The 25920-nt window shown below is 38.0% G+C and overlaps 1 protein-coding gene across 1 annotated transcript in view; it reads right to left on the bottom strand.

The window, feature by feature from the left end:
• Window positions 1-25920, bottom strand: part of LOC106932400 (fibroblast growth factor 11-like) — a 47623-nt gene that overhangs the window by 8747 nt on the left and 12956 nt on the right. Inside the window, exon 2 of the mRNA XM_015011088.2 lies at window positions 3267-3377. Coding sequence (XP_014866574.2) covers window positions 3267-3377 — 111 coding nt within the window. The remainder of the gene's footprint in view (window positions 1-3266; window positions 3378-25920) is intronic.

Genomic DNA, 25920 nt, shown 5'->3' with positions numbered 1-25920 from the left:
GGAGGCTGTCGGCTCTGAACTAACGTTTCACAGTGAAGGTCTCCACCGTCTCTTTCATGCATGTCCCACTCAGCGCTACAGAACATGCTCACACAGCAATTTCCCCTCCTCCTTTAATGCTCTGTGCAGTCAGGTAGATGATTGTGCTGCTGATTGATACCGGTTTCCAATGATGTGAGCGACTAAATAATCCAACTCTGGCAGGAAGGGAACAATTTCCGAGCTGTGACTTGAGAATGTAAAAAAAAGAAACGGAGTGTGATGGAGTTACAGCCGTTATAAAACGAGCCGGCGAATGCGGGGGTGACCTCCGCTGACTGATGTTCGACGCGCCACCACATGAGCAGCAAAGCGGCGTTACACAACAACAATCTTTACACCTGTCTGGGAAATGAGCCCCGCTCGCCTTCGGATGTGCCCTGCGGTATTACGTGATGAATATTTCAGATTGGACATGAGACTGTTTAAAGTTCAGCCGCTGAGCGTAGGTGTGCGGTTACATAAGAGCGGGAATAATCGGAGCTTTGTGGACGCGGTCGGCGTTGCCAGGTTGGGCAGGTTTCTGCCCGAATGGGCTGATTTTGAAAATGTTTGGCTGGATGAAGAAAAACAACAAGTTGTTAAAATTTGGGCTGCTTTTCACAACATTTGGCAGGTTTTTAGAAGAACAAAATTCTTTAGAAATAGTTGTGATTGTGTGGCAGAAAACACAACAAAACTTTTAATAAAATCCTGTTATACCATTGATGTTGGTTGCTGTGGTAAAACTTAATTTCTGAGATGTTGTAGAAAGACCTGAGAAATTGTCTCAATGTGAAATTTTATGCTTTTAAAAAAAGATGGGAGGGTATTCTTGATTTTCTCATATTTAAAAGGTCAGTAATGTGAACCAGAATGATGTAGACCTTTAAGTTTATATATACATGGGTTACTATTTTCATGTTCTGTACATGCCTCCTGTTTCTGTTTTAGATATTCAAAATATCTAATAAACATGATATTACTGCAAACTCAATTGTGTTTAAAGAGTCAAGATCCTAACAGTCTCAATGGAATTTGGTTCCAATGGGTTTATAATAAAAAACGACCAAAAATGTTTTTAATTTTCACAAATCTGAGTGCAGTCGATGACATATGGGACACAATATCATACATACATATTTACATGTCATACATTTCATTAGAGGTTGAGTTTTGGGTTAGTTTGTTTTTTTAGTTTTTGGGTTTTTATTTTGTTTTGAGCTGGAAACTGTCATTCAAATCTGACAACCCTGGATCACCAGGGCTGGCCCAAGGCACATGACAGTTAAGGGGCTGCTTAGGGCCCCCCCACCACCAGGGGGCCCCAACAGCAAAGAGCTAGTGTGATATAAAAATGCATAAAATTTGAAAAAGATTGAATAAAACAAACTAAATGCTACTATACATGGAAAAAAATTGTAATATTATTTTCATAGTTGATATTTAATAGGTTGATCTCTTCCTGCTGTTGGGGAAATATAAGACGTTAAACTTGTTAATTTGTTTACTGTAAATTTAGTGTTTATCAGCTGATGTTACTTTCACATAGTTAAAATAATGAAGCACACCTAAAATTAAAATATTTTGTTTAGTTTGCTGTTCCTCTCAGGTTAAAATCAACAGCTATACTAGCATCAGTATGATATAAGCTAATTACAAATGATGCTAATGACAGTAGTTTTGTTGGAGTAGTTTAAGAATGATGAAGCATCTGACATGTTGATAATGGGGGGGCCCCAAATGAAGATCTGCTTAGGGCCCCAAAAAGGCTCGAGCCGGCCCTGCTGATCACATCCTCATCTCTGCTGCTCTTCCTCTAAACCTGGTGAGACGTTTTCTCCTCTCACCAGGTTGACAGCTGACTGCTGTGCTTGTTCTACTCGTCAAAACCCAAACGAAGACGCTACAGGAGCCCGGCCCAGCTTCAGGACAAATGTTTGGGTTCTGAGTTTGGAAACACTTCAGCTGCTGCCACATTCTGACATTTCAATATGAAATGTACGAGCTTCAAACTGTGATTTCTCTTTTTCCCCCGCCCGCCTCTCGCTCTAGGTTGTAAATGTGAAATTGTGCCGACTAGATGTTTTCCACCTAAACTGTTGTTTTGACAGAAAAAACCTGCTGTGTTGCCACACCAGGGATATTGTATAATATATTATTGATCTGTGAGGGAGCGCTGAAGGGATTCCTGTGGTCTGGGATCCGGTGGATTTAGTCAGTAATCACAGAGGAGGCAACCCACAGAGGGCCTGTGACGTGTTTCTATGGAAATTGAAATTGAAAATAACAGGAAAAACGTTGAGGTTTTATCCCAGTTAGTATCACTGTTGGATATTTTTTAAATGCTGGTAATTATTTAGCATGGCGGGTGAAGTTCTGATCTTTAAGAGAAGATAGTTACACTACAAAAACACACACAAATTAAACTATATTTAAAGCTATTTGTCTTTCAACATCGAGCTGAAAAAAAGAATAAATCTTATGAATTACACTTAACAACAAACCTCTGATAACAATCTCCTCTCTTGAAGCAAACAAATCTGGCCTAGTCCTGTCTTAAAGTTTTTTTTATTTTTACTTCTAGGTTAATTTTCACACCAGATTAATGACCCACTACAAAAACACAACATTTTATCAAGTATATTTGTCTAACTTCTATCTTAGTATACTTGAAATTAGGCAAGACCAAATTAAAAACAACTTTTCACCATTATATATTCTTATTTTTAGTAAATAATTCTTAAATATACACATAAAAAAGTAGTTGTTGTCTTTATCTTTTAGCTCAGCTTTAGTTGTTTAACATTTACAATTATAAGTATATAATAAAAACTTACATGGTAGTTCAATTTTTACTTAAATGAAGAACTTTTAAATCAATTTTAAGGAATTATTGTCTTAAAACAAACCTCCATATCTTGCTGAAAGTTACTTGTAAGTTAGTTTTGTTTTATTTCAAGTGTACTGAGATATTTGCTGCAGAAAGACCAAAACACTTGGTAAGATTTTGTGTTTTGCGGTGTTTGAACTCATTTTTGGTTCAGTAACACATCATATCAGTGTTATTACAGCTACTGATTTTAACCTTATAAGAGCAGCAACCAAGCAAAGATGCTCTAATTAATTTGCATTTTGCAGACAAACACTGAATTGACAGTAAACGTTATCAGGTTTAATATCTTTTGAGGCAGTGTAAAATGTGAAATCTATCACCACAAAATAAAATAAAACGTTCTGTGACTCACAAAAGGAGCTGCTTTCGTCCTTTGTGCCTTCCATGGTGCCATCCGGCAGCATCTGGAGGTAGAATCCGTGTCTGCAGTAGAGCCGTGTGACGATGCCCTTCAGCTGGGGCTCTGCAGAGCAAACACAGTGTTAACAGCACATGCTAGCCTCCAGGAACACACACATTCACACACACTTGTCAGGTGGCATTTATCAGAGCAAATGGCCACCTCAGAGCCTAGACACTGACTAAACAAGAAGCAATTCTTACAATTTACCCGGTTAAACGTTTAGACGGAAAGGGATCTATGTGTGTTAAGCTTTCTTCTTTAGCTTAGCTTGTTTATTTCAAGCCACACATTTGGGACGAGAAAGCACAAAGTAAATGTGTTGCCAGATGGAAAACTAAAGGAAGAGACATACTTTTAGCAAGACTTTCATTCATCATAATTAAAACTAAAACTAGCTTTGGCCTGCATGAGGTGTAGCTAATAGTTTTCGTCAACGTTAGCTTAAAATAGCAGATAAATTATTCTAGCCAAACATGTTTTGAAAGTTGACTATTTTACCTAAAAAGCGCTTTTCACTTGATAAATGTTGTATTAAAAGGTTGCAGTAAAAGGTTAATATCCAATTTATAGTTTGTTTATTACTTGCTAACTGAAATGCTAGCAGTTAGCACCTGGCTTGTTTGAGCTAGCATGAGTTTTTCTTCAGGCTCAGAAGTGCTGAGGAGAGCAGATGGAGGATCAGACGAAACGTTAGGGTGGTGAAGAGTGTCCACAATCAACATTTAATGAATCTCATCAAATATGAAGGAGGATGGAGGAGTGTGGGGCAGCTGACAGTTTGCCCTCGGTTGACAGGAAGCATATTTTAATGCATGAAGACTAAAGAAAGATAAATCTGCTCATTTAAACTTTTCAAGTCGTACAAGCAAACAAAGTCTCTGTGGTTTGGTCAAATGTCTTCTGTGTCTCCACACTAAAATTGCAATTTCACTTCTTTTTTTGTTATTACTCTTAATCATATGCAAATGGGATTAAAGATGGAGATTAGCCATTTGGCTAAAATCTGATGTGTTTGCATGTAAATGTTTATTAATAGGTAATGTGTGTTTATAAAATACACTTGAAACAATCAGATTGGCCAAAAACATCTTGATGATGGCTAAAATCACAGAGAACAGATGTTCCAACAGGAACTGGTGAAATTCAGGTTGACTTTATTTTACATTCATAACCATCATGTTATGGACTTACTGAAGATTTCCTCTTTTTAATCCCCACTTCATACTAAACCTGGCTGCATCAATCCTTATCCAAGATGAGAGCCATCATCCATCCATCCATCATCCATCCATCGCCGGCTGACTAGACACAGAAGGTCAGTGTGGTAATCTGTTACGTATTAATCTCAAATTAAGCTGCGTGCCACACAGCGAGCCATGTGCATCTGCTGGCCACGGAGGATCTGAGCAGCAAACACGCAGCGCTGACCTTTAGCGAGTCTCTGCAGCTGCAGTTCAAACAGAGGAAATACTTCCTGCACACAGCGAGCACGACATCAGCAGCAACACAAGGAGCCTGCAGATCCAACGTGTGAGACGCATTTTACTGGCAAAACTATTCACACCTCCTAAGACGTATGAACAAGATAGATTATCCAAAAATTATACTCAAGTAAGAGCAGCACGACTTCCAACATTGTTTTACTCAAATAAGAGCAAAAAAGTATTTGGTAAAATATCTACTCAAGTACTGAGTACTAATATTAATATTTAATATTTTTGATACTAAATATTAAATATCAGTGTTTAATATTTCAAATATTACATAATCAGGTGGACCACAATATAAAGTTAAGTGGAAATTTTGTATTTTAAGGATCAAAATGACAAAAATTCAAGTAACAAAAAAATAACAAAATCAGTAAAAATTTAATTTTCCCAAATCAGTTTCTCTCATTATGAAAATTAACAAAACCTGTAGGTGAGCCTCTGTGTCTGGTGAAGTTTTGGATAAAAACATGTTTGTTTTTCATTCAGAGGGAAGAAAATCCAGAAATTTTACTCAAGTAAGAGAAGAAACACTTCATAATAAAAGTATTCTAGTAAAAGTAAAAAGTAGCCATCCAGGAAATTGAAAAAATATTTGGTAAACGGCCGGCTCAAGAAATGAATAACCGATCAAATTATCAATCATTTCATATTTAAAAATCACATAATCAGACGGATCAAAATATAAAGTTAATTGGAAATTTTGGTATTTTAAGGATAAAATGAAAGTTACTAAAATATAACATTGTCATAAAATAACAAAATAAGACAAAACATTTTTCCAAATCAGTTTCAATATGAAATTGATGAAACTTTAAAAACATCTCCAGGTTTGCGTCTGGTGAAGTTCTCATTCAGTGAAGTTACTCACACTGGGTTGAGTAACTTCAACCCAGTGTTTTAGTCACTGGCTTGACATTTTGGTCAAGTCAGAGTAGAAATACTTTATAGTAAAGTTACTCAAGTAGAAGTAAAAGGTGCAGGAACTGAATGAACACGTGATGGAGACGTGTGAGGAGTGCTAGAGAGCGGCGTGTTCTCTATTTGAACGGCAGTTCAGCTGAGAGCTTAATAAAGAAACGGGGATTAATTTCCCACATTAAGAATCTCAACCATCAAAGTCTCTCTGAACCCTGAAGCCTCATAATGTCAAATGACAACTGGCCTTATTTTTACCTCACTGTTTATTACCAGCGTGGGCAACAGAGACGAGCGCAAACATGACCGGACCTGCGCTGAACACAGCAGGCTAAGAGCCGCAGCAAAATTTATTATAAATCGTAAAGTTTGTTCAAAGAAAAAAACATTATACCGAAAAAAATAGATCTGAAACTGACAAAATGTTATGAAGCCGAAAGAAAGTTTGAAACTGAAGAAAAAAAGAATTTAAATTGAAAATAAATATTTGAAACTGAAATTAAAGATTTGAAACTAAAGAATTTTAAAACTGAAAAACATTTTATGACAAAACTGAAAATAATTATTTGAAACTGAAAAAAAGATCTCTGAATTTGAAAATTATTTTAAATTTCTTTTTCACATTTCACTTTTTTTTTTTTAGATTAAATTTTATTTTAAGTTTCATTTTTTTTCTTTTTAACAAACTTTATGGCTCCAATTTAGCTCCATATATTTTTAGGAACATGAAATAAACAATTTTCAAAATATGTATTTTGTCTTTGATTTGTAGGCTGGTTTAAAAAGTCTTGATCAATATTTCTTTCACATTTTTATAGATCTTAAATAAGTAAATAATACTTGTATTTAAACCAAAAAAAGCAGGAAAAAAAGGATTTAAAATAAAAAATCGAGACATTTTATTACCAAGCTTGAGTGAAATATTAATGCAGAAACTTTTGCATGAGAGCAAACAGTGAGAATACATTCAGGCTGGTATATACATTTGAATTATTTTCTAATCTTCAGGCTGTTATTTAGCGATAACACATTGTCAGGTTTTGCATTTTACATACATTTTAATAGAACTGGCATTTATCAATCCCTCCTTGAATTAAACCCCAGTTTCTGCATAATGTAACTTTTATCAACCTCCTCTCGGCCTCTTCCTCTTCTGTAATTTTCACCCACCTCATCCCTAAAACTGCAGAGCTAATCTGCAGGGAAACCCCTTACTGCTGCTGTTTCTGAAGCGGCAGCACTTAGCAGCTGAATGACAGACTGTCACTCAGAGGGAGGAGGACGGGGCAGACCGAGCCGCAGATGAAGCTGAAAGCTGAGCATTTAAAGAGTCTTTTAAACAGGTTTTTGGTTCACCTCAGCAGGTGTGCTAATTCTTCTCTTTCCGTCCCGGTCGGACCGCTTGAAGCCGACGGATTGTTATTAGTCCATCTGTTTATCGGGTCGTTTTCTGAAGCGCTTCCCGTTCTGTCGGCGTTGGCGTCCCCCGGGGAGCCCAGATGTGCATCAGCACTGATGAATTATGGTCACAGTAGTTCATCAGGGTTGGGTGGAGATTCTTACAGAAGCTCTTCCCAACATTCACAGTTACACTCGGGTGAAAACATCATTTTTCCTCACCGGCTGTGATTCCATCAAACATAAAATTGCACATATTGGACGAAAATACGACAAGATATCAGGAATAGAGTTGGGGTCCTCAATAAGTCAGGGTTATATTTGGTTACAGCTTCAGATGTCTGAAAGTTTCACGTTCATCTGCTGAAATAATTAAATGTCATCATGAACAGCATCAAGGTTTCCCCCAGAAAACTGTCTGAGCCCCGTGACGCCAGGGAGTTCACCCAACAAGGTTTTTCTGATAAAATATGTCACAACTTTGGAAGAAATTTGAAAATATGCCCAGGTATTCATGTCCTAAAAGAGGCAAAAAAGCACACACAAAGAAAATTCAAATAAAATAAATGTAATTGTTTTGCATTTTGGTTAAACCCTGATTAAGTAGTTTGTAATTATGGTCACATTTAATCGTAAAATAACTTCAAAGAAATATCACCCATAAAGGACAACTAGTTAGCATATTAACTAAATATTACAGGCTACAAAATCAAAGCACTTATTGTATTATCTTTTCCTAAATCCGACCATTTTCATTAATGTCTGCCACCTGGCGAAGTAATTTAATTTGCTGGTTGAGATTAAAATATGAATAAATAGCTGTGTCTGCACCTGTGTCTTAAAATGAAATAATATTGGACGTGTTTTGAAACTGATCAGTCCCTCCAGGAGTTAGCAAATCTTTTGTTGTTGTTTTCTTGCAATGAAAATCACTGATTTGTGAGATCATTTAGAAATATCTGCAAAATATTTTATAATATTTGCGGATATGCATGATGGTATATGTGACTTTTGATTATTACTTGACATCTTGTAAAGCTGAGGAAGCAATGTAGCAGAAATAAGAAATACTGCCACCTGCAGGTGGGGGTTAGCATCACATAAACACAATGTGTTTTTTTTAACCATTTTGGTGGAAAGTTTGCGGTAAACCCATAATTTAAGCCTTATCGTGTGATACACAAATGAACCTGACTTCACTATGAAAAAATAACCCCAGAGATGAACATGTTTTGATGTGAAATGGGAGCATCAACCCCAGAGTGGAAGAAAAACACCTTGTTCACTCTGTAGCTAGCTCTCTGTATTGTTCGCTTTTCCCAAAACACACAAATAACTGAGCTTTTCAAACAGCTGACGGCTGGATAAACAACAGTTATTGGATGTATTGGGTTCATTTAGGGCGTTATAAAGCATAACTCCGCTCACAGCGGCGTGAACAATGTTTAAAGTTTGACCAAAACAAACTCTGTCAACAACCCGAACAAGATCAACATGAGGCGCCAACACCACCGCCGAGGTTTTTCTATCCAATCTCTAAGCTGCCAAGCTGAATTGAATAGTTAACACTGCACCTGAGACAACCACTGTAAGTCAAGTCTGCGCGCTGACAGATTGTTCTTTGTGCGCTGCGACAGAGGGAAACAAAGCATAGTTGACTTCTTCAAGTAATTACTCCTCCAGGCTGAGCAGCACTAATTTACAGCTGCACGCTGCTCATGCAGTAAGGGAGTAATATTTCTGCTCTGCCTGTGCTGCTGCAGCACACAAACAGAAACACTCTATATTTACCTTCCTATTGCAACTTTCTGTTTATATTGTTCATAAAAATCACCGTCTAAGTCAGACTGTCATCACAAAAGGTGAAATAATGTCGGCTGAGAGAGGATTTTTTATTTTTAAACGCAGCTTTGTGGGGAAGTTCCTGCTTGGTCTCCGCTACTTAACATGCAATGCCTCTGCACACCAGTCTGAGAAAATTTTCTCTCTCTACAGTTAATAAGCTTGTTACTCTCCACTGACTGTAATATTGTCTTTCTCACCACTTGCCTAAGAGCCTGAAGCCATTAATCCATGGACATATGGATTTTACAACTAGTTTTTCATCTTTCATTTATTCTGGCCAGGATTCTTCTGGCTCAGAAGAAAACACGAGATTTATCATCTCCAGAACTGGAAATGAGTTCAAGTAGGGGATTTATTAACCAAAACAATTAACCAAACAAAACAAAACAAAAAAAAAACATCTAATGTAAGGCAAAAATTGCATAAAATATGTCCTATTTCACTTTTCACATTAAGTGGAGTAGTAAATTGCATAAAGCCGTGGGCTCTCAGTATCCCCGGCTGACAGTGAATAATGGCAGTGAAGGCAGGTTGAGCCTATATGGTAATGACCATATTTACAAGGACCATCAATCACATAAAAATCACCATCCGCCTCATCCCTCATAGGATGCAGAGGCAAAAAGAGGCGGGACGCCCCCAAAACAAACCGTCTCTCCCTGGTTTTTATTCGATCTTTTTCTTTTTCTGACTACAGTCAACCATCAGCTTTCAGCAAAATCAATACTGATAAATAGCAGTACATTAATCAGTTATTATACATGTTTGGCAGAAGTTAAAACCTCTGTACTTTGGTTAAAAGGGAGAGGTCAATTTGCTAAAAACGAAGCTACGCTAATTTGCTAGATAAAGTCAAGCTAATGGTTTCAGGGGAAGTTCTATGGTTCCATGGGGAAGGAATATCTGTGGTAATAGATATTATCAAGCAAATAAAGGCTCAAAATCAAGCGACACATTGATTGGTTCATAGCTTCTAAGAGGGATGCTAACAGTAACCAAAATTCAAGCTAACAGCTACTCAAAAGCTAACAGCGAACAGTGAGGAAAAAGTGTAAAGCAACTTTTTCCACAAAGTGTCTGAAGACACATGGGATGGACACATTTTTAAGCAATCGTCTTATGCTAAAAATGGCATAAAATTACACTGGAAAGAATGACTTCACATGCTTAAAGGTAACCAAACAAAATTTAAATACTTTTCACCTTCAAACATGCCAGCAGCACAACGGAGAAAACAAAAACAGCAGGAAAGTTGAAGCCACAGCCTCGTCATAAATCACCGGCATGCAGTTTGAGATGTTGTGGATTGATTAGAAAGGAACTTTATTCTGGTGTTTTCCTGAAGCTTAATGATTTAAAACATTGATAAATGACCCACTGATGGAGTCAGAAACAAAGGGAAGGAAACAATAGCAGCTGTCTCCCAAAATTAGTGAGTGAGAGAATGTGGAGAGCAAGATAAGGACAGAGGATAAAGGACGTGACTGAAAAATGGACAGAAAGGGTGGAAGACTGGGACAAAGATGTGAGGCATTAATCAGAAAAACAGTACAGGCAGCAACTCAGGGAGGAAGATGATGCACTTGGGGTTGAAATGGAGACAGAAATTACAGAATAAAGACTCCAAATCATGCAAGTTAAGCAGCATTTATAGGTAAAAACTGTTGCACTGGCACAGCTTGCTAACAAAAACATAAAGTTGGACGCCTAATGTCATTTTTATTTAGTTGGTTTCACTGTAAAAATGCTCAGCTGTCAGACAAGGTCATTTTATTGTAAAACTTTTGGTGAAGAAAGCAGCCGCCAATCATAAATAATTCAAGGAAAGAAGATTAATGATAAAACACTTCACAAGTAAATAAAGTTAGTAAGACGCAATCAAATATTGGAGAACGTGTCTAATCGTTAGTAACCAAGGAGAAAATAAACTGGTAACCATGTTTGAAGAAAACTGTGTAATATGAGCTACAACAAAACCTAATCTCCCTCTGGGATGAATAAAGTATTTTTGATTTGTACTAATTCTTCAACAGGAGTTAATCAGAGGATTAAAACACCTGAGGCACCAATCAGAGCTGATGCTTTAACTTCCTGACTTATTTCTCTTTTATAGAGATGCTGTATTTATTTTAAAGTTGTGCTGCTGCTGGTGCAGAGGAAGGAGACGGCGCGTTGCGTGAGCCACACTGTGAGGAGGTTTTCCGCATCCCAGGACCCTTTTCACTGAAGTTAATTACAGTAACGATCGAGAGCCGGACCCTGCCCGCCGTGCGCGGCTCACCGCCAGGAACCAATATCACCTGAGACAGAGCGGCGAAGAAGGACGAAGACACTAACATCAGGCGTTTTGGCAAGTTTTTAACTGCCTAAACCAGACTGTTGACCTTCAGTTCAGAGTATCCTCTATTTTAATATAAATTCATTTGTTGCAGTTCCGTGTTCTACCATTGGGTGGCGATATAAAGGGAGGGAAAGAGGAAGCATCTTATTTTTACTGTTTAGCTGATTTATGCAAACATTTGAGGGTATTTCTTTTTATTACATGCATCGTTAACATGTTGTGTTTTATATTTGTATCACATGATTATTGTCTTGTTTTAAAAACAAAACAACCTTGCTGGGGGTTTTTGCTATTAGCTTAAACATGTTAGCATTAGCATGTTTAGCTGCTAGCAAAATGGCAATAGCATGGTAACTATTCATCTACTACATTATTTTTCACTTTTTCTCCTTTTTTCACTATGCACCTAACATTATATAATCAAACATTAACTGTGCTAATAATTCAACACAACTGCTGTGTTAGAATTATTTATCACAATTATTCTGCTCTTTTGCACAATGATTATGTGAAGAAATGCAAAAACAAAAACTAAATTTGAAATATTTTTAACAAAAGAAAGCCAGACTTTTCCGGAAAATGGATCTTTGAATGATTATTCAAGCAAAACATTAAAAATGTGGTCAATAAAAGACATAAAAATTTTGACTTGTCAATGAAAATCTCACCCAAAAAATGTAAAAACTTGTAAATAAAATGTTTTGTTTACTGAAACTTGTAGGTACCAGGTAAGTTAGGAGCAAGTGTTGAAGAATTAAAGTGAGAGGAGATGGAGTGAATAACAACGGAGGAAAGGGAGCGGAGGACGTAGATGGAAAAACCCCGTCAATGGTGGAGGAGGAGGGAGATAGAGATGAACTACCCGAAAAATATTGTAGAGGGAGGAAAGAAAATCGAGCCAGTGAATTAACAAGAGACAAAGGAGCATAGGGTGAGCACGACGGGAAAGAAAAGGCTGGGAGAAGAATGGAGAAATCAATCACCAGCCGCCCTGGTGTTGCAACGCTGAAAAAGAGTCAATGGCCAAGAACCAAACTTTCCACCCACGCACTTTTTCTCTCTTCATCACCATCGCCGTCACCTCGCTCGTTCATACCTTCAAAAGCCCCAGCTTCAGAGTTTATCGCCCCCTACCTCCCCTCTCTCTAAACAACACCTTACATCCTGCAGCTTTTTAGCATCATGCCATAATTCTGCCCCTCCTGGTAAGTGCTGACCCATACGGAGATAAACAGAAACATTCCCTTAAGAGCCATTAGAGCCAGAAACAAGCCGATTTCCAGTCTGTAGAGGGTCTCTGGATGACACTTCAAGCATATGATGCTGTAATTCACAGCCACACACAACTGGAGGAGGAAAATATTCAACATAAAAACTTGAAAGAAAGTCGCAAAGTGGTCAAAATTCACAAAATGTATAGCTTCTTGATGATAAACGTCTGAAAAAGCTGATATATATTTCCCAAGGGGAAGTTCTTACCATAGTAACAGTGAGTTTTTTATTATTGACACAATGACCATAGACTGGTGTTATATACTGCAAACGAACGTATATACATTTGCAGAGTTAGTGCCATTTGTTGCAGTTCTACTTAATATACAAGAATGTGAGTCACTAAATGACAACGAGAATTGATTCTCTCCTCACATGAAGTGACAGTAATAGAGAAAAAATATTAGCAAAAGTTAAAAACTGGCCCTTTGTTTTCATTTCTTTCCATAAGAATGCAAAATAAAGTTAAAAGAAATGTGTACAAATAGTGATTTGGTGTTTTCTCCGAGGAAGGAAACTAATATTTAGTGACAGTAACAAACAGCAGGTTAGAGAGTGTAGGAATTAGCTAGTCGGTGTCCAGCTAAAGGTAGTTGGTGTCATGCTAGACAGAAAGTGAAGCTAACGGCTATAAATAATGACGGTCCAGTAAACAGTCAGAATCCAAGTTACAGCTAATCAGTCAGTACATCTAACAGGCATTCACAGAGTCCGTGTCCTGCTAACAGCTAGTAGTCAGAGGGTCTAGCTAACAGCTAGCAAGCAAGATCAGTTAGTATCCAATCAATAGATAGTCAAAGTCCAGTCAACAGCGAATCAGAGTCCATATAACAATGTAATCGAGGGAGTGCAGCCAACTACTGATCAAAGCCAAGCTAACAGCCGGTTAAAGTCACAGGTCAGCAAACAGCTGGTCAGGGCCCAGCTAACGGCTAGAGTATCCATTTACATATGGATTCAAACTGTAAGCCTCCGTATGAGAGTTTGTCTGATTCTCCAAACTGAGGTCAGCCTTTCTGCTGCTGTTGGCTGGTCACACATTGACTGTTCACATCCTCTGCCCTGGGCCAGCGGCATTAGACACACCCTCCCTCTGTGAGTTAGTTAATGGCCAATTGCTATCCTCCAACAAATGCACACAGTCACAGGTGGGCTATTCACTCTCAAGTGGAGACGGTGGAAGTGTGTCAGAGCAGATGGGTAATGGGCCGCAGGGAAGGGTGAATTTCAACAAACCAGAAGTTCTTCAGCTGGACCTTATCCAAATGAAGTGGAAATAAAGAGCAGGCAGATTTGCTTTAAGATTGTTATCACAATGGTTTTACTGTCCTCTGGATAATTGTCAGACACACTGTGAAACCTTGACGTTAAGGTTAATCTGGCTATTTCAGATAAAGCATAAGCACTGAACTATTCTCTCTGAGAAAATGCTAGTTTGGATTTGTTTGTCGTATGTAACTTGAATTTGTGGGACAAAGTACTGAAATCAATCGAAATGTACAAAGAATACAGCTTGATTCAAAGTGAAACCAGTGGTAAAAGACGCCTGTTTCTCTTTCAGTCATGCAGCAGAAAGTCAATAACTTGGCAGTGGCTGTCAAACCAAAGTAAAAGGGAGGAAACTAAATCTGAAAAGTGACTAAAATACAAATTTACAGCACAGTTTGTGGTGTTTGGCACTTTTGACAAAAACTATGCTGTGTTTTTGGGGCTGTTTTGAAAACAGTTTAAAATCTGCAAGTTAAAATGCTAATTTACATCAACCCAGAGTTGTGTTTTCACACCAGATAGACTCGGTTCGACTGGGGATGAAAATTGCAACATTTGTTACATTTCCAGGTGGTGTGGTTCTCTTTCACACTTCACTGTGTCAAGCGATCCAAACTAATTGAAAAACCTGTTTTGCTCCTCGCCTGTGGGGGCGCCGCAACAAGAATCACTGCAGGAAACAGCACAAAAACCTCAGAAGACAACACTGAGTGCAACGTCCTCCTCCACAAAATGTAAACAAAATGGAGTGATGTAGGATTTCTCATTTGTCTTTGTTAGAAGGTTATTCATCATTTCTCCCACTAGCATTGACTAGCACATTTGTTTTGAGTCTGTTTACCCAAAATACCGTGCGCTGAAATCCACTTTCTGCTTTTGAAGTGGTCTCTGGTCCACTTGGTATTCACATATGGATTTGAACTGTACCAGAGTTCACTTAAATCAAACTGAGACCTAGATCTGCATACGGACCAAAGTTCGATTTTTTGGTCCACATCAGAGTTTCATTATGCGTTCACACTTCCACTAACAAACCAAACTTTCTACACAAACGAACCAGAGTTCAGTTAAAACGGACTAAATATGGCTGGTGTGAATGAACCCATTAAGTGACTCCATCTTATCTTTACTACTGAAGAAGCCATTATAGAAATCTTTTTGAAAATGGAAATACAACTAAAGTCTGCTAATTTAAACAACTATTTAACATTCAGTTATCTCTTTTCCACACTTTTATAGACCCTTCATGACGGCACAGGGACATTTTATTTGACAATTAATGCCAAACATTATTGCTTCACAGCTCAAATGAGAGCAGCTCAGAAAATGTTTTTCTTCTACCAAATTAGTTGTTTCCGATTTTTAAAGTTCTCATTCGTCTTCTTTCCCAGCTCTCCTCTTCCTCCTGCTGAGTCAGCACTTCTCTCCCTCCATCTCTCCCTCCATTCTTATCTTCCTCTTTCCTGAAGCTTCGGCAGCGAAACCCCAGGCACAACACAGATCAGCCCCTCATGCTCCTGCTGCGCCTCCATCAGAGCGAAGAAGGGGAAAACCTCGTGTAACAACGCACTGGAATCATTTGCCTCATGCTTTAATTCTCCTCCATTTCTGTTTATTCCTTTTATGTTAGCATTATATCCCAAAAGAGGCAATCAAAAGCCGTGTTGCCATAATTCTGTGTTGTCCCTAAGGTTATAATACTAATATTCCACAGCCATCTGTCATGTAGACTCAGTTTATCTCTGTTTGAAAGCTGAACAACAATATGGAGCTAAAAACAGGCTAAAATGAGGAAATAATGTTCCGTGCACATGGAGACACAGCTGTGGACACTTAATAAGCATTTTAAATGCTTTAAATGCAAGGTAAAGTTTGAATTATTTATATAAGTCAAGGTTTCCCCGGGAAAACTTGCTGTTCCTGATGTTTGGGCGCTAGGGCAGTCATTCATCCAGTGGCTCATCGTCTTTTTGAGTTAAAAAATGTTTAAAGTTGACAGGAAATTTAAAAATATCACTTGATAATTATGTGTTATTAAAAGATTGGAAGATTAATACCTAAACACCAACAATAATGTCTTAAAAAATGCAAACACTTTAAAAAGACTTAAATAAATAAGCAATACTCAACCTGGTGGCCCGCCAGGCTTATAATACACTGGGGGAAACACTGTAAGTGTGTCATGGGCTAGAAGAAGCTTAAGGAAATAAGAACTAAAATACTTTTAAAGGCAGATAATTTTCCCTATTAACAGATCTCCAGTTTTCACTTTTCGCTGCACTGAAATGTTTCGGATTTCAGTTTTTAAATTGGGATTTTATGCGTCTTTGTTCGATTCCACCAGGCCTCATTTTAATGGCTCATTAGGGCCATTGTAGATAGAAAAGTAATTTGAAAAAGGAGTGCATTTATGCTTAAAAACTCTGGAAAAAATGTTCAAAAGTTCAAAAATCTTCTAGAAAAACACCTCTAGGTTTCAAATGTCGAACAATCTTTCAAATCTATAATTTTCAAAATAAAATACAGCTCAGAAAACTGAAATACTTAGCAATGCTACCTGATATGCTGTTGCCTGCTGTATGCAACCCAGCCAATCCAGGAGCACCATTCAGTAGTTTGAACTACTGAAAAAGTTGAAAGAGTTTTTAGAAGTGGTCATGGATTTAAGAGATTCACGAGCCGCTGTGGTCCCGTAAACAAATTTATGAGATGCATCTGCAGTGGATGAACCTGACCCAGATGTTAGTGGCTGTAAAATCCAGTTTTAAATCTTGAAGCACCATTAGTTGACTCCAATGTAAATTCACAGTCATTCCCTGACATTAATATGAGTCGCCGCCTGTGGTGTAAAAACTTCTCCTCAGCGTTCCCGCCGAACAAAGGCACTCAGCAAAACCGCAAATATGAACACATATCCTCCAGCAGTTGTGCAGCAGCATCTTTGAGACCGTCCTAATTATCCTCTCAGCAGCAGACAGAGAGGTTTTCCTCACACGTACACAAAGCGCCTGACTCAGGAGGAAACATCGAGACAGGAAACACCCAGGGTGCATCTGCAGTCTGAGGAGCCGCATTGGGACCACCGCGCTTCGCCCACCGGCGGCTACAACCGCGCGGTTTCTCCCAGATCGCTCTCTATGTGCTGCGCTCTCCATTTGTCTCCTCGTCCTGTGTAATCATATCCTTTACACCATCGGCTTCCCATCTAATCTCATGCATCGATACTCTTTAATTAAACTGATTCAGAGAGACTGTCCTCAATTCAATGGCGGCCCCTCGGTACCAAAACGAAGGCGGCGCGGCGCCTCCTCTCTCCTCCCGGGTTGGCGATATGTCACAAAAAGTTCCTCCTAATTATTTCCTGATTTCAGCGCTGAAATTGCTCTTTGATGGGTGACAACAAACAGCGGGACGCACGACGAACAACCACCAAGGAGAACTTCAAGGGAGAGGAACCGTAGACTAGCTGCTGGTCGAGTTAATGTATGAACAGAAACTCAACCGCTGTTCTGTTGGTGTAGCAAACCGAATGCTTGCTTTCAAAGCTGTCAATTTAACCTTCTTTATCCAAACGTTATACCAATGTTTATGATGCAGCATGGTGTTTTGATAGGTGCCTGTTCAATAGAGATCAAAACGTTCAGCTTGATCCCGAGAAGGGAGCTATTACTTTTATTTAGAGGGATTTCGAGTTAAAATGACGATATAAATTGAGAAAAAAGAGCAAAAAAACGAGGCTCAGTGTCTGACAGAGATAGGAATCTTTCTCTCTGAAACACACACACAGCACTGTGGATTTCTGACTCCAATACTCTTTTTAACTCGCCCTCATGGGCACAAATATCGCCCTATTAGTCTAAAAGTCGGTCATGACATAGATACACATCCCTGCTCCCGTAAAATGTTTTCAAAAATTTGCTAGGGCTTATGGTTTTTTGTCAGGGTCCTTGAGACCGACGCTGGTTGTCTCACAAGTATAGAAACTGTCTCCAGCATCCTGTCTGACAGAGAGAGCCAGGCCAGATAATTAATTACCATAGCAATTTTATTATTTTATTATTTTTTTTAAATAAAGAACTACCGACTGTCTTTATGTTCTTTATTTTGGACCGTGAGTGAGAACCACATGTGCGAACCTTATAGTCGTCAGTCCCGAATTGAATTTCATTGTGCATGATGGTTTAGCCATTGTACTATAACAGTAAAACAGATTGGCTATAATACAATGATGGTGGACCTTGTAATACAGGGGTGTCAAACTCAATTTCACCGAGGGCCACTTCAGCATATTGGCCACCCTCAAAGGGCTACATTGACGGTACAAATCAGGAGTGCCCAGCTGCAGTCCTTCAGACTGCAACTTTTAGATGCATCCCTGCTAAAACACACCCCAGGCAAAAGGTTGACTTCCCTCATTAGCAGCAACTCAGTTCTGTAGAGCCTTATAATGAGTCAATGATCCAGGTGTGTTAGAGAAGGAATGCATCTAAAGTTGCAGATGGTAGCTCTGGAAAACTAGACTTGGGCACCCCTAGCATAAAATGTATGAAAATACAATGTTAAAAATAAATTGAACACCTCATATTGTTAAATAACTCTTTGGAGCTCCTGGTTAGGAAGCGCATTCAAAACCTTTGTTTGAAATGGCGCGTTAAATTCAAGTCTCCATTACAGACCAGAGAAAACTAAAAAGAATGCAACTTTGTGTTAATCCATTTGAGGAGCCGGCAGTTTATCTTGAGGAAATAAATGACGATGCAAAAGTTAATTAGATTGTAACATGCGCAGTGCGCTGCTCAACCACTGCGGAGGCAGTTACGTTACGCCACTGCGAAGAATTAAAAACCGCTGGGAGTAACTCATCCAGCGGATTTAACAAATGGAGCCTTCTGGGTTCACGTTACCCAGGAGAGCGGCGCTCTGGAGGAGCTGCAGACGTGACATCTGTCCGTTTCGGAGAAGCGGAAAAAAAAAAAAAATCCTTAAAGCGCACACCGGACCCCGCAGGGTAAAACACTCAGAGTTCAGTTGATCTGTTTGGATCAGACAGATCCAACTGACTGATAAATTAGCGCAGATTTTTCTGCAGATTTGAACTAGGAGGAAGTGCGTTCAGACCCCAGCGGGTGAAGTGATGCTAATTTAAGTGAAGTCGCTTAATTTAATTTATTAAAAGTTATTGGGGCCTCAGTCAGTGGTTTTTTTGTCACTACGGAGAAAATTAACTAAACCGCATAAAATGTGGCTAAATAGCCGATGTTAATATGATTGTAATTTCACGGATAAAAATAGTACAGGGCCAATTTTTTTTTTTTTTTTTTATGTTGTCGGTCAAGATAACAGATAACAAAAAAAGTCTAGCGCGACCTGCCGCCCTGACACCAACGCACACATCTTCATTCACAGTCTTACTTGTAAATCGATGTTTCTTTTCTTGGACGTTTTGATGTTAGCTTGTCGATGTCTCAGTTTTATTCGCTGGTAAAATCAATAAGCAGCTTAAGGTGACTCTGCTGCTCTCTAGTGGCGAGAAGCCGTAATGTTGGCTGGTAACAATCGGAATGCATTATGGGAGATGTAGTTTGTCGTCAATTCGTGCTCAAAACCTATTTTACGTCAATCATGGACCTATAAAACGCTGGGGGGCCACATAAAATGACATGGCGGGCCACATGTGGCCCGCAGGCCTTGAGTTTGACACATGTGTTGTAATAGCTTCAGTCATTGCATTCTGGTGAACCATGTCCAGTATGTTAGTACTGTATGGATACTGTGCCCCTGATACTTATCAAAAGCAAGTTTTGTAATGTGAGCTGTAGTAACAATGCAATGGCTCACTTCAGCAGGCCCCATTTAAATTTCTTCAGGAATTTTCTAGTTTTCATATAATCAGTTTATAAATCGGTATGGTACTGGACTAAAAATAAGGGTCACACTGACTGTATTGATAATAAATTAACAGAAAAGTTACTGTAAATCAAAATGATCTCATCAGATCATACTTAAAATAAAATAGGAAAACCGCATAAATATCCATGTGAATCGCTGTATTAGCAGTATTTTTAATGTTAAAAACAGACTGTGAATATTTAATTTTGTGACGTATTTTCTTAGGTTTTGTTTCTGGACTTTATTTAAGTCTGCAGCTTATGATGAACCTTTTGAGAAACAGTTGGACATTTCCTCCCACTTTCCCACTGAAAACAGCAGAAAACTGACCAATAGTCATTTAACAGTTAAACGTTATGCAACATATTTAATCTAAGTCAGTTTGGGGAAAGACCTCAAACTTTAAGGAAACATTCAAACACCAAATTGAACGGACAAAAATAAAAGTTTGCCGCTCCGATCAGAACGCTGGTTCTGTTTATAATGGGGAAGCCCAGAGTGGGGGTTTCATTTGGTTTCATTTTATTTTATTTTAAATCCCGCTGCAGCTTATCTTTGCAAACAAGGAGCAACACTCCAAGTCCTCCCGCAGCTAGCTCCCGAGCCTCGCAGTTTAATTTGCAGAACAAAGATAATGGAAAATGTGAAACTACAGAACGCTGCGCTCTTCTTTTGAATCCCCCCTCTGTCCTCACCCGCCTATCTACCTTCCCCTCCGTTCTCGTCATTCCCACTCCGGTTTTAACGGGATTAAATCCCCACTCCGGCTGGTAAACCACACCGTCGTTATGCAAGCTGCTTCCCTGAACTGGACGGAGACGGGTTCCCCTTTAAAGCCCACATCTCCTTCCTCGTGTCAGCAGGTCATCTTGTCTGACTTGCTGCTTTCTTACCGGCGCCATGCGTGTCGTCGCTACAGATTAAGCCGCTCCAATCCCATTAGATAGCCGCATACCTGCACAGAAACACTTGTAATTCTGTTTAAAGTAGTCTGCTATAAAAGCAGGTTTCATTTTAAGGAGGATTACACGTTGATTAGGGATGAAAGGTAACTCTCTTTCAAAAACAGACACAGTTAACCGACAGTTTTCTCATTCCAAAGGCCGGTAAGCAATAATAACTGGTAGTAAGCAAAGATAAGTGACAATAACTGAAAATATACCTGAAAATAATTTTGAATCTTTAAAATTTTGAAATAAAAACTAATACTAAGCCAACATTTGCCAAAAATATATCAACAGAAAATAGATTTAAGGTGGATGTCTATTTAAATAAGGTTCTCTACTCACTGATGTAAAGAAAAACAGAAAACAAACAGGATCTGTGGAATTGATCTGGGATTAAAATAAATACAAAATACACGAGTTTAAAATGTAAAATGGTCAGACCACTAAACATGTTATTGGTGCTATTCGCTATGATATCGGACAAATAATTTCGTATCAGGACGATAATTATCAAGATGATAATTATCAGGGCGATAGTTATCGTTCTCCCATAATTTTGATTAAATCTGTATGTAATGATCTCTCTTCATTGGTAAATTTCCATTTGTATGTTTTAAACCCCGAAGACGTTTAAACATCGTATCACCTAACACGATGCTCCAATTATCAGCAAATGCCACTAAAATACCCACAGAGAATAAAAATTGGTTCAACTTATCAACAATGTTTCTATCAGAATGGTTTAAATTTCCAAACAGTTTCACCTAAAAAGGACAGAGAAACTCGTTGGTGCTTGAGAAAAAGGAGACGTTAATGACCGTATAAAGGCTCAGATTAATAAAAAATATGGATTTTGTGCAGCTGAAGTCACAATTTAAGAGGAATCATGAGAATACATAAGAAAATACAGAGACTTGTGGGCAATATTTGACAGAAAACGTGTAAAAACCTTTATTTTCTTAGGCTTCCGTCTTCGTTTAGCAGTTTAAGGCTTGAGAGGCGCGCTGACATTCAAAGGTCATTAGTCAGATTTAAAGTGATGAAGCTGTAGATGAGGATGACTCACTGAGATTATGGCTCTCTGATCTGATTCCTGTTCTCCTGTACTTCATGTGATCCATTTTAACACTCACTTAGAAGAATTCAGACCTAATAACGACAGATTATTACGGAAGATTTTTACCTCATTTAAACTAATCTACAATAAGGAGAGTCATTAAGCCACATATTAAGGTTTAAGTGAGACATAATCAGGATATGATCTCCTGCAGCTGCAGATAAAGAGATCTGACCAAGTTTTCAGGTTATTTCTGAGGATTAATGATCAGATCAAAGAGCTGCTGGATGAATCTGATGCAGCGCCTGGTGTGAAACAGGCAATGTTTCACACTATTTTCTGTAAAAAATAAATAAATAAATAAATATTTAATATAAATATGTACATTTTTACATTTAATCCTGTTTTGTTACAGAAATGTGACCAAAGGAAAAATAACTCCAAACCACATGTTATCTTCTTTATTATTACCACTTTATTCTCACAATTGTCCTTTCTCTCGCAATATTATGACTTTATTCTCAAATTTATTTAATTTTTTCTTAGTCTGAACTTAATATTCCTTCTTAGAGATCAAATTTTGAAGAAAAAGGAGCAGAAATGATCACAAACATTCAGGTTATCGCTTGAACGAAAACACTTTGTAATCCTCTGATGTGGTTTTGCATAAAAGTTTTAAAAATGCGTTTGATTCTCTATGTGTGCGCGTGTATCGCCAAGAGATTAGAGCCTGGTGAGGAAAAGATAAGCAGGCTTATTAAGAGGTCATTAATAAATTTGTTAATGAGCTCTCCAAGTAAGACAATAAGAGGGAGAAGGAAAGGAAGATCATGCGTCTCCGTATGTGTGTGTGTAGGGGTGTGTGTGTGTGTGTCATATTCCATATCAACCGTATCTGCAGGCTGCGATAAGTTATCATTATGAGATGCAGCCTGTGACACACACACACACACACACACACACCTCCATTTGCATGAAGAGGGCTTTTAGCGATGCCCTTGTACCCTCAATGACAGTATTTCTGCATAATTCAATAAGCGTGCAGATACACACACACAGGGAAACCTGCACACACCTAAACACACATCAGGGAATGATTGTTTAATGTATAGCTTATGTTAAATTTCTATTACTGGTTTAGATTAAAGAATATTCATGTGTTAGAATGGCCCAGTCAAAGTCCAGACACACATTTAGCTAGTTATCTGTGGCAAGTCTGCTAAATATGATACTACGGAGAATTAGGGACAGACTAATAACAAGAATAAACTATAAATGATACAAGGCAAACCTGTCAATAATAGGAGATTAAAGATGTAAATAATGTATAAAATCAGATCACCAAAATAAAGTCGTAATATGAGAAAAAAAATTTTAATAATACCAGAATTTAGTAATAATTTTGAAATAATACAAAACAAAAGATGTACTAATAGAAAAATAGTTGCAAAAGCATTAAAAAGGTCTTGATATTACCAGAATAAAGTCGTAATATTAGAACAAATTACTAAATTTATAAGAACTCACAAATAAGGAAATAATTAATCCTTTAACATATTAGCATCTGATTATCAGTAGCAGAACTTTGAAACGACTGAATCTCTCTCAAATAAACCATTTAACTACAGAAGCTTTTTCTCTCATAATTTTACTACATTTTTTGGTCATATTGCATCTTCATTCTACTAATATTATGATTTTTTTCCTCATAATTAACAGTACTCAGCCTGCCCCTAATGCTCTGGTGTACTAGAGAAATGCCACAAAAGACAAAGAAATGCCTAAAAAGTGTTTCATAGAGAAAATTATTAAATTATATAAGCTGAGTTTACAGCCATGAACAACTGGGGAAATATTAGAGCGTGAAGCAGCAACTCTGTAATCTGTAGTGTCAGCATGATGTGCAGCCTGGAGTTTGTCCTCTAACAACAAGCTAAAGATGTTTCTCTGAACTTTCCCTCTGTAATGATCAGAGCAGCAGCAGCTTTTCCAGCACGAATAAAAACATGTTGATAACTTTTAACGTCCCGCATGTGGACGACGGTCAACACACACATCAACACACACATCCAGTGATTTGTCAGGGTTGTTTTACAGGGTGGTGAGAACCGCCGCAGGCTGGAAGCGGAGAAATGCTTTGTGTTTGTTGCGCGAGTAAAGATTTCTGAGTCGGGTTCGATGGTCAATATATGCCGAGTCGGCGCTTTTCAAGGCTGTGCAACTGGATGTGGAGCAGAGGGAGGACGACTGCAGTTTACAGACCAATGCTGTTATTTTATTCATGCTACACCACATGTAGCGGCGGTGAGGGCTGGATGCACTGCTGGTAGAAAGGCAGTTTGTTTGGATGGCAGAAATGAGACCTTGATGGAGTTTGTTCAGATTTAATTTAACATGTCCTGTAAATTTAAGCTAAAAAATAAGCCAACATTTTCAATATCATGATTCCATAAGCTTTCACCTGTGATGCAACCTAGATATTTAGCGCGGTAGCCAAATATTTAGGTTGCAAGCTAAATATTTAGTTATTAACTTAATTATTTAGTTAGCAGTCTATATTTAGTTAGTAAGTTGAAAGATTTAGTAATCAAGCTAGATATTTAGTGACAAAGCTAAATATTTAGTTAGCAAGTTAAATATTTAGCTAGTAACCTAAATATTTAGTTAGCAAGCTAAAAATTGAGTTAGCAACCTAAATATTTAACTAACAACCTAAATATTTTGCTAGCAATTTAAATGTTCAGTTAGCAAGCTAAATGTTTAGCTAACAGCCTAAATATTAAGCTAGCAACCTAAATGTTTAGTTAGCAAGCTAGATATGTAGTGACCAAGCTAAATATTTAGTTATCAAGTTAAATGTTGATTTAGCAACCTAAATATTTAGTTAGCAAGCTAATATTTAGGTATAGGGTTAGTTTAAAAATTAAATGTTTAAATATTTATTTTCCAAACTAAATACTCCAAATTCAACATTTAGTTTGTAAACTAAATATTGTGAATTAAATATTTAGTTTGGAACTATATTTTTTAATTTATAAAAACGTGGTGAAAATATGACTTTGAAAAATGAACACACATTTTTTTCTCTATGACAGACTAAATAAATCTAAATACTGCTGTTAATATTTTACTGCAAGTCTTTACAAAAAGCATCTCATGCTCTCAGTCTTAACACCCAACAGTCACACCTGAAAACCAAACAAACTACTGGAAATCCTCTCAGATGCATGATGGGAGACAACACCTAGCAGCCCAATCAGCTAATGTCCTTAACGTCACTGTACACAACTTCAACTCAAGTTCCTGTGCATGAAGATGTAAAATGTAATTACTAAACTTCTGCAATTAGAGCAAAGTAGCCGATGACTCCCTCAACCAGTATGTCCTGATCGCCGGGCCTTCCCTCTGATTAAACAGAAAGGAGGCAGAGAAATCAAAGAGCAAAGCAACAGAAGAGAAGTGATCGCCTTATTGGAAAGCTGCCTCCCTCCCCTTTAACCCTCTGCAAGCTCTAATTTATGGAGGAAGGGAATCTCTGAGGATTTTAGAAGGAAGCAATTACCTCTGTTTTGCCTCGCTGTAACATGACAGTAATGATCGACCTGACAATAAGTCATTATGGCTTCGCATTTGGCTGCGAATCTGCAAGTGACCTGCAAGGCTCCGGTTCGCTCTCCTGGGAAACACCCAGCACCGAACTGTAGCTTCTCTTCTACTCTGCACAAACTTTGTATAAGAAAAATGATAAAGAATGCAAAATACAAAGATAGAAAGTCTGGTATTAATAGTTTTCAGACTTAGGGGTGTCCAAATTGTGGCCGGGGGGCCATTCGCGGCCCTCTGGAAGATTTTGTTCAGCCTCTCCAACTACAATATATATATAATTTTTTGTGGTACTAGACTATTTCTGCTTTAATTGATTAAACTTTACCAAATACAGAAATCCCTGACAAAATTATTAAAATGGATGCAAAAACATTTGGAAAATTATTTTTCTGTCTTTTTAAACTGCCCAACACCGTTTTTATGTTTTGGATAAAAAATAATTTACAAATGTGACATCAGTCGTGCTTAATTTAAATTATTAATGTGTATATTTTTTTTATTTTGTGCTCTTAACTTGACAAAGTGTATTCAAAGCTGGTTTATAAAATGTGGGTTAACTGAAATAATGAACACA

The sequence above is a fragment of the Poecilia mexicana genome, unplaced genomic scaffold, assembly GCF_051168715.1.
Source record: "Poecilia mexicana isolate PSO_F unplaced genomic scaffold, ASM5116871v1 scaffold_18, whole genome shotgun sequence".
Taxonomy (NCBI): domain Eukaryota; kingdom Metazoa; phylum Chordata; class Actinopteri; order Cyprinodontiformes; family Poeciliidae; genus Poecilia; species Poecilia mexicana.
Note: the sequence above shows the minus strand (reverse complement) of the source record. Positions and strands in the feature narration are given on the sequence as shown.